The sequence below is a fragment of the Brassica napus genome, unplaced genomic scaffold, assembly GCF_020379485.1.
Source record: "Brassica napus cultivar Da-Ae unplaced genomic scaffold, Da-Ae ScsIHWf_569;HRSCAF=851, whole genome shotgun sequence".
In the NCBI taxonomy this organism is placed as follows: Eukaryota; Viridiplantae; Streptophyta; class Magnoliopsida; order Brassicales; family Brassicaceae; genus Brassica; species Brassica napus.
This window is the reverse complement of record NW_026016630.1, coordinates 5,001-15,000: the sequence shown is the minus strand read 5'-3', so window position 1 is coordinate 15,000 and position 10,000 is coordinate 5,001. Positions and strand designations below refer to the sequence as shown.

General features: G+C 36.5%; 3 protein-coding genes across 3 annotated transcripts in view; 1 reads left to right on the top strand and 2 right to left on the bottom strand.

Annotated features, from left to right (window-relative positions):
* Positions 1-3,337, top strand: part of LOC125604572 (protein Ycf2-like) — a 12,830-nt gene extending 9,493 nt beyond the window's left edge. The window contains exon 1 of the mRNA XM_048774877.1: positions 1-3,337. This exon is cut by the window's left edge and continues 9,493 nt beyond it. Coding sequence (XP_048630834.1) covers positions 1-2,869 — 2,869 coding nt within the window. The 3' untranslated portion in view covers positions 2,870-3,337.
* Positions 3,338-4,945: 1,608 nt separating this feature from the next.
* On the bottom strand, positions 4,946-7,873 carry LOC125604570 (protein Ycf2-like). Its single transcript, XM_048774875.1, has one exon. It carries the CDS (start codon positions 6,733-6,735, stop codon positions 5,473-5,475), a length of 1,263 nt encoding a protein of 420 aa, XP_048630832.1. The 5' UTR covers positions 6,736-7,873; the 3' UTR covers positions 4,946-5,472.
* A 1,174-nt stretch (positions 7,874-9,047) lies between these two features.
* LOC125604571 (protein Ycf2-like) overlaps positions 9,048-10,000 on the bottom strand; it is a 2,049-nt gene continuing 1,096 nt past the window's right edge. The window contains exon 1 of the mRNA XM_048774876.1: positions 9,048-10,000. This exon is cut by the window's right edge and continues 1,096 nt beyond it. Coding sequence (XP_048630833.1) covers positions 9,323-10,000 — 678 coding nt within the window. The 3' untranslated portion in view covers positions 9,048-9,322.

The window sequence follows — 10,000 nt, the reverse complement described above, 5'->3', positions numbered from 1 at the left end:
ACCTGATCGCAACTTCGAATATGGAATTCAAAGGGATCTAATAGGAAATGATACTCTGAATCATAGAACTATAATGAAAGATACGATCAACCAACATTTATCGAATTTGAAAAAGAGTCAGAAGAAATGGTTCGATCCTCTTATTTTTCTTTCTCGAACCGAGAGATCCATAAATCGGGATCCTAATGCATATAGATACAAATGGTCCAATGGGAGCAAGAATTTCCAGGAGCATTTGAAACATTTCGTTTCTGAGCGGAAGAGCCGTTTTCAAGTAGTGTTCGATCGATTATGTATTAATCAATATTCGATTGATTGGTCTGAGGTTATTGATAAAAAAGATTTGTCTAAGTCACTTCGTTTCTTTTTGTCCAAGTTACTTCGTTTTTTGTCCAAGTTACTTCTCTTTTTGTCTAACTCACTTCCTTTTTTCTTTGTGAGTTTCGAGAATATCCCCATTCATAGGTCTGAGATCCACATCTATGAATTGAAAGGTCCGAACGATCAACCCTGCAATCAGTTGTTAGAATCAATAGGTCTTCAAATCGTTCATTTTAAAAAATTGAAACCCTTTTTATTGGATGATCATAATACTTCTCAAAAATCGAAATTCTTGATCAATGGAGGAACAATATCACCATTTTTGTTCAATAAGATACCAAAGTGGATGATTGACTCATTCCATACTAGAAAGAATCGCAGGAAATCTTTTGATAACACGGATTCCTATTTCTCAATCGTATCCCACGATCAAGACAATTGGCTGAATCCCGTGAAACCATTTCAGAGAAGTTCATTGATATCTTCTTTTTCTAAAGCAAATCGACTTCGATTCTTGAATAATCCACATCACTTCTGCTTCTATTGTAACAAAAGATTCCCTTTTTATGTGGAAAAGGCCCGTCTCAATAATTCTGATTTTACGTATGGACAATTCCTCACTATCTTGTTCATTCACAACAAAATATTTTCTTCGTGTGGTGGTAAAAAAAAACATGCTTTTTTGGAGAGAGATACTATTTCACCTTCGTCAATCGAGTCACAGGTATCTAACATATTCATATCTAACGATTTTCCACAAAGTGGTGACGAAAGGTATAACTTGTACAAATCTTTCCATTTTCCAATTCGATCCGATCCATTAGTTCGTAGAGCTATTTACTCGATTGCAGACATTTCTGGAACACCTCTAATAGAGGGACAAAGAGTAAATTTGGAAAGAACGTATTGTCAAACTCTTTCAGATATGAATCTATCCGATTCAGAAGAGAAGAGCTTGCATCAGTATCTCAATTTCAATTCAAACGTGGGTTTGATTCACACTCCATGTTCTGAGAAATATTTACAGAGGAAAAAACGGAGTCTTTGCCTAAAAAAATGCGTTGACAAAGGGCAGATGGATAGAACCTTTCAACGAGATAGTGCTTTTTCAACTCTCTCAAAATGGAATCTATTCCAAACATATATGCCATGGTTCTTTACTTCGACAGGGTACAAATATCTAAATTTGATATTTTTAGATATTTTTTCAGACCTATTGCGGATACTAAGTAGCAGTCAAAAATTTGTATCCATTTTTCATGATATTATGTATGGATTAGATATATCATGGCGAATTCTTCAGAAAAAATTGTGTCTTCCACAAAGGAATCTGATAAGTGAGATTTCGAGTAAGTCTTTACATAATCTTCTTCTGTCCGAAGAAATGATTCATCGAAATAATGAGTCATCGTTGATATCGACACATCTGAGATCGCCAAATGTTCGTGAGGTCCTCTATTCAATCCTTTTCCTTCTTCTTGTTGCTGGATATATCGTTCGTACACATCTTCTCTTTGTTTCCCGAGCCTATAGTGAGTTACAGACAGAGTTCGAAAAGATCAAATCTTTGATGATTCCATCATACATGATTGAGTTGCGAAAACTTCTGGATAGGTATCCTACATCTGAACAGAATTCTTTCTGGTTAAAGAATCTTTTTCTAGTTGCTCTGGAACAATTAGGAGATTGTCTAGAAGAAATACGGGGTTCTGGCGGCAACATGCTATGGGGTGGTGATCCCGCTTATGGGGTCAAATCAATACGTTCTAAGAAGACAGATTTGAAAATAAACTTCATCGATATCATCGATCTCATAAGTATCATACCAAATCCCATCAATCGAATCACTTTTTCGAGAAATACGAGACATCTAAGTCATACAAGTAAAGACATCTATTCATTGATAAGAAAAAGAAAAAACGTGAGCGGTGATTGGATTGATGATAAAATAGAATCCTGGGTCGCGAACAGTGATTCGATTGATGATAAAGAAAGAGAATTCTTGGTTCAGTTCTCCACCTTAAGGGCAGAAAAAAGGATTGATCAAATTCTATTGAGTCTGACTCATAGTGATCATTTATCAAAGAATGACTCTGGTTATCAAATGATTGAACAACCGGGAACAATTTACTTACGATACTTAGTTGACATTCATAAAAAGTATCTAATGAATTATGAGTTCAATACATCCTGTTTAGCAGAAAGACGGATATTCCTTGCTCATTATCAGACAATCACTTATTCACAAACTTCGTGTGGGGCTAATAGTTTTCATTTCCCGTCTCATGGAAAACCCTTTTCGCTCCGCTTAGCCCTATCCCCCTCTAGGAGTATTTTAGTGATAGGTTCTATAGGAACCGGACGATCCTATTTGGTCAAATACCTAGCGACAAACTCCTATGTTCCTTTCATTACAGTATGTCTGAACAAGTTCCTGGATAACAAGCCGAAAGGTTTTTTCTTGATGATATCGATATTGATGATAGTGACGATATTGATGCTAGTAACGATATTGATCGTGAACTTGATACGGAGCTGGAGCTTCTAACTATGATGAATGCGCTAACTATGGATATGATGTCGGAAATAGACCGATTTTATATCACCCTTCAATTCGAATTAGCAAAAGCAATGTCTCCTTGCATAATATGGATTCCAAACATTCATGATCTTGATGTGAATGAGTCGAATTACTTAGCCCTCGGTCTCTTGGTGAACTCTCTCTCCAGGGATTGTGAAAGATGTTCGACTAGAAATAGTCTTGTTATTGCTTCGACTCATATTCCCCAAAAAGTGGATCCCGCTCTAATAGCCCCGAATAAATTAAATACATGCATTAAAATAAGAAGGCTTCTTATTCCACAACAACGAAAGCACTTTTTCACTCTTTCCTATACTAGGGGATTTCACTTGGAAAAGAAAATGTTCCATACTAATGGATTCGAGTCCATAACCATGGGTTCCAGTGCACGAGATCTTGTAGCACTTACCAATGAGGCCTTATCAATTAGTATTACACAGAAGAAATCAATTATAGACACTAATACAATTAGATCTGCTCTTCATAGACAAACTTGGGATTTGCGATCCCAGGTAAGATCGGTTCAGGATCATGGGATCCTTTTCTATCAGATAGGAAGGGTTGTTGCACAAAATGTACTTATAAGTAATTGCCCCATAGATCCTATATCTATCTATATGAAGAAGAAATCATGTAACGAAGGGGATTCTTATTTGTACAAATGGTACTTCGAACTTGGAACGAGCATGAAGAAATTCACGATACTTCTTTATCTTTTGAGTTGTTCTGCCGGATCGGTCGCTCAAGACCTTTGGTCTCTACCCGGACCCGATGAAAAAAATAGGATCACTTCTTATGGATTCATTGAGAATGATTCGTCATGTCATATAGGCCCGAGTCGGACATCTAATTGCTTAGATTTGAATTATCCTTATCCGGAGGATGCCTTATATATATATTAATATTATATCAAAAAGATGGACAATCAAACCTATTTCTCGATTCAATAGAAGTCCAACCAAAGAGGTGAATAGGGTCCCAAATAACGAGAGATATGTAAAAAGTAGGTCAGATTTCGCCTATTCTAATCCTAAATGGAATGTAACGACGTAGGGATCCTCTTAATAACATGGAATCAAAGATAGTGAATCGAATTCCCCCAAAATGGGAATGGATAACCTTTATGAACTTTAATTATAATCTGATGATCGAGTCGATTCCATGATTATAAGTTCATCCATACCGGACCAGACCGGAATAAGGTTAATACATCTCATTATGGAAGGGGTCATTCGAGCGTATCTAAATAATTACTATGTTTACATAGGGATCCCTACGTCGTTACATTCCATTTAGGATTAGTAATAGGCGAAATCTGACTACTTTTTACATATCTCTCGTTATTTGGGACCCTATTCACCTCTTTGGTTGGACTTCTATTGAATCGAGAAATAGGTTTGATTGTCCATCTTTTGATATAATATTAATATATATATAAGGCATCCTCCGGATAAGGATAATTCAAATCTCTAAGCAATTAGATGTCCGACTCGGGCCTATATGACATGACGAATCATTCTCAATGAATCCATAAGAAGTGATCCTATTTTTTTCATCGGGTCCGGGTAGAGACCAAAGGTCTTGAGCGACCGATCCGGCAGAACAACTCAAAAGATAAAGAAGTATCGTGAATTTCTTCATGCTCGTTCCAAGTTCGAAGTACCATTTGTACAAATAAGAATCCCCTTCGTTACATGATTTCTTCTTCATATAGATAGATATAGGATCTATGGGGCAATTACTTATAAGTACATTTTGTGCAACAACCCTTCCTATCTGATAGAAAAGGATCCCATGATCCTGAACCGATCTTACCTGGGATCGCAAATCCCAAGTTTGTCTATGAAGAGCAGATCTAATTGTATTAGTGTCTATAATTGATTTCTTCTGTGTAATACTAATTGATAAGGCCTCATTGGTAAGTGCTACAAGATCTCGTGCACTGGAACCCATGGTTATGGACTCGAATCCATTAGTATGGAACATTTTCTTTTCCAAGTGAAATCCCCTAGTATAGGAAAGAGTGAAAAAGTGCTTTCGTTGTTGTGGAATAAGAAGCCTTCTTATTTTAATGCATGTATTTAATTTATTCGGGGCTATTAGAGCGGGATCCACTTTTTGGGGAATATGAGTCGAAGCAATAACAAGACTATTTCTAGTCGAACATCTTTCACAATCCCTGGAGAGAGAGTTCACCAAGAGACCGAGGGCTAAGTAATTCGACTCATTCACATCAAGATCATGAATGTTTGGAATCCATATTATGCAAGGAGACATTGCTTTTGCTAATTCGAATTGAAGGGTGATATAAAATCGGTCTATTTCCGACATCATATCCATAGTTAGCGCATTCATCATAGTTAGAAGCTCCAGCTCCGTATCAAGTTCACGATCAATATCGTTACTAGCATCAATATCGTCACTATCATCAATATCGATATCATCAAGAAAAAAACCTTTCGGCTTGTTATCCAGGAACTTGTTCAGACATACTGTAATGAAAGGAACATAGGAGTTTGTCGCTAGGTATTTGACCAAATAGGATCGTCCGGTTCCTATAGAACCTATCACTAAAATACTCCTAGAGGGGATAGGGCTAAGCGGAGCGAAAAGGGTTTTCCATGAGACGGGAAATGAAAACTATTAGCCCCACACGAAGTTTGTGAATAAGTGATTGTCTGATAATGAGCAAGGAATATCCGTCTTTCTGCTAAACAGGATGTATTGAACTCATAATTCATTAGATACTTTTTATGAATGTCAACTAAGTATCGTAAGTAAATTGTTCCCGGTTGTTCAATCATTTGATAACCAGAGTCATTCTTTGATAAATGATCACTATGAGTCAGACTCAATAGAATTTGATCAATCCTTTTTTCTGCCCTTAAGGTGGAGAACTGAACCAAGAATTCTCTTTCTTTATCATCAATCGAATCACTGTTCGCGACCCAGGATTCTATTTTATCATCAATCCAATCACCGCTCACGTTTTTTCTTTTTCTTATCAATGAATAGATGTCTTTACTTGTATGACTTAGATGTCTCGTATTTCTCGAAAAAGTGATTCGATTGATGGGATTTGGTATGATACTTATGAGATCGATGATATCGATGAAGTTTATTTTCAAATCTGTCTTCTTAGAACGTATTGATTTGACCCCATAAGCGGGATCACCACCCCATAGCATGTTGCCGCCAGAACCCCGTATTTCTTCTAGACAATCTCCTAATTGTTCCAGAGCAACTAGAAAAAGATTCTTTAACCAGAAAGAATTCTGTTCAGATGTAGGATACCTATCCAGAAGTTTTCGCAACTCAATCATGTATGATGGAATCATCAAAGATTTGATCTTTTCGAACTCTGTCTGTAACTCACTATAGGCTCGGGAAACAAAGAGAAGATGTGTACGAACGATATATCCAGCAACAAGAAGAAGGAAAAGGATTGAATAGAGGACCTCACGAACATTTGGCGATCTCAGATGTGTCGATATCAACGATGACTCATTATTTCGATGAATCATTTCTTCGGACAGAAGAAGATTATGTAAAGACTTACTCGAAATCTCACTTATCAGATTCCTTTGTGGAAGACACAATTTTTTCTGAAGAATTCGCCATGATATATCTAATCCATACATAATATCATGAAAAATGGATACAAATTTTTGACTGCTACTTAGTATCCGCAATAGGTCTGAAAAAATATCTAAAAATATCAAATTTAGATATTTGTACCCTGTCGAAGTAAAGAACCATGGCATATATGTTTGGAATAGATTCCATTTTGAGAGAGTTGAAAAAGCACTATCTCGTTGAAAGGTTCTATCCATCTGCCCTTTGTCAACGCATTTTTTTAGGCAAAGACTCCGTTTTTCCTCTGTAAATATTTCTCAGAACATGGAGTGTGAATCAAACCCACGTTTGAATTGAAATTGAGATACTGATGCAAGCTCTTCTCTTCTGAATCGGATAGATTCATATCTGAAAGAGTTTGACAATACGTTCTTTCCAAATTTACTCTTTGTCCCTCTATTAGAGGTGTTCCAGAAATGTCTGCAATCGAGTAAATAGCTCTACGAACTAATGGATCGGATCGAATTGGAAAATGGAAAGATTTGTACAAGTTATACCTTTCGTCACCACTTTGTGGAAAATCGTTAGATATGAATATGTTAGATACCTGTGACTCGATTGACGAAGGTGAAATAGTATCTCTCTCCAAAAAAGCATGTTTTTTTTTACCACCACACGAAGAAAATATTTTGTTGTGAATGAACAAGATAGTGAGGAATTGTCCATACGTAAAATCAGAATTATTGAGACGGGCCTTTTCCACATAAAAAGGGAATCTTTTGTTACAATAGAAGCAGAAGTGATGTGGATTATTCAAGAATCGAAGTCGATTTGCTTTAGAAAAAGAAGATATCAATGAACTTCTCTGAAATGGTTTCACGGGATTCAGCAATTGTCTTGATCGTGGGATACGATTGAGAAATAGGAATCCGTGTTATCAAAAGATTTCCTGCGATTCTTTCTAGTATGGAATGAGTCAATCATCCACTTTGGTATCTTATTGAACAAAAATGGTGATATTGTTCCTCCATTGATCAAGAATTTCGATTTTTGAGAAGTATTATGATCATCCAATAAAAAGGGTTTCAATTTTTTAAAATGAACGATTTGAAGACCTATTGATTCTAACAACTGATTGCAGGGTTGATCGTTCGGACCTTTCAATTCATAGATGTGGATCTCAGACCTATGAATGGGGATATTCTCGAAACTCACAAAGAAAAAAAGGAAGTGAGTTAGACAAAAAGAGAAGTAACTTGGACAAAAAACGAAGTAACTTGGACAAAAAGAAACGAAGTGACTTAGACAAATCTTTTTTATCAATAACCTCAGACCAATCAATCGAATATTGATTAATACATAATCGATCGAACACTACTTGAAAACGGCTCTTCCGCTCAGAACGAAATGTTTCAAATGCTCCTGGAAATTCTTGCTCCCATTGGACCATTTGTATCTATATGCATTAGGATCCCGATTTATGGATCTCTCGGTTCGAGAAAGAAAAATAAGAGGATCGAACCATTTCTTCTGACTCTTTTTCAAATTCGATAAATGTTGGTTGATCGTATCTTTCATTATAGTTCTATGATTCAGAGTATCATTTCCTATTAGATCCCTTTGAATTCCATATTCGAAGTTGCGATCAGGTCTCTTCATTAAAAAGAATCGATTCAATACATTTCTTATGTACCCATAGGGACTATATTGGAATTGGATTTGAATCAGATTTCGGATCAATCTATATTGATTGACTGCCTCCATTATGTTGTTGCTAGCAAATACCACTCTTTTTGGTTTTGGATCTTCAAAAAATTCCCGCAGGAGATCCGGACCCAATTTTTTCTGATCCTTCGATAAAAAGATTCATTTTCTTCATAAAAAATAGGAGGTAGAACCAATAAAGATTTCTTTTTCAATTCATCCCTGGAGTTGAAAACCTCCTTCAAGAATTGTCTTTGATCCAATCCGTAGGAATCAATAGAAAAGGCAAATCCCTTATGATACACCAGATCCGGCTCGGTTATTGATAGAGTGAATAGATCTGCCATTTCTTGAAATCTCTCTTCTGACTCAAAATCGTGGCGTAACGTGTATCCCCCCCTCTTCCGTTCATGGAATAGATGAAATAATAAAAAAATGGATTTTTGTTCAAGAATGAAATCTTATTGGAACTGTCCATATCCAGTTCATCCTTCGGAACCGTATCACATCCCAGATCTGATGAAATAGGATGAATTGAGACGGTATTTTGTAAATACGTAATTATCTTGAATATATTAACTATTTCTTTATTTTCCGATCGCCTGGAAGGGACAAAAGAAACATCTTGTTCTTTCTTCAACAATTTCTGATCCCTAGTGGACCTCTCAGTAGGATTCGAACCCAGATGAAGTTCTGACCATCTGTCAGAGAAAAAAGAACGAATGGCTCTTGTAGAATTCCAAAAAAATTCTTCGCTTTCTTCCGGAAGCAGATGATTATTCATTCGCTTTTCACGTTCCGTGAATAGCCGGGGCATTGAGGAATATCCAGAAAGGTATTTAGGGAATCGGTCTGATTCTATCTCTCTTCCTTCCGTTTGAATAAAGGAAGGATCCCAAAGAATCGATCTTTCTTTTAGTTGTTGAATCTCTCTTTGATTGATCAATGTGTGATAGTGATATTCCGAATCCTCATTACTAATGGAATCGAAAGGATCTATGAATTGATCAGAAGATCCGTTCAATTGGCTAGAATCCGTTACTTGAACGAAACTAGATCTTGTAGAATCATATTGAATATTTGACGATACATTTCGTACCTTGCTAAAAAATCTATCCTTGTTTACCAACCACACATTGTCTAACCAAATCCAATTCTCTCTCGATATATTTTCCTCAAAAAATCCGATTCGTGCGGATTCTTCCCCCAACTAACGAAGAGATCTTGGTGGAATTGCCACATATGAAATTGAGCACAATTTTGCAAAGAAATAGCCCGCTTGTTTCTCGAGAAGAGATGGGAAACATGCTCAATATCATTTGATTGAATAGTTGACCCAGCTCCTTGTTGTTTGAAGAAACCCTCCACTTCAATTGGTATTTTTTCACGAAAAGCAAACATGAGATAACAAATCCAGTCTTTCACTAAGATTTCGAATAGCTGTCCCGAATTCAAGTTGATTATGTTTCGCCTCTTATTCGGAGAAAGACGATCAAACAATTCCCAATCATGGCCCTTGCGGATCGGATCATCCATATAATATACAAAAAGAAACTCCAGATATTTGATATCTTTCTCTTTAAATGAGATATCAATTCCAGCGACGGTTTCATTAGATATCTTACAACAAAAATCCCTCTTTTTTCCGATCCAGTTCCTCCACCACCGCGAACTCCAGTTAGATTCAGGCATGATACACTTTTTAGTTATTGGGAGAACCCGAGTACTCTCTTTCGGATCCCGGAAACAGCTCTCAGAGATCTTTTTTCCTTTTGTAAAATACAGGAGCGAAACAATCAACCTATTGATATTGGAAGA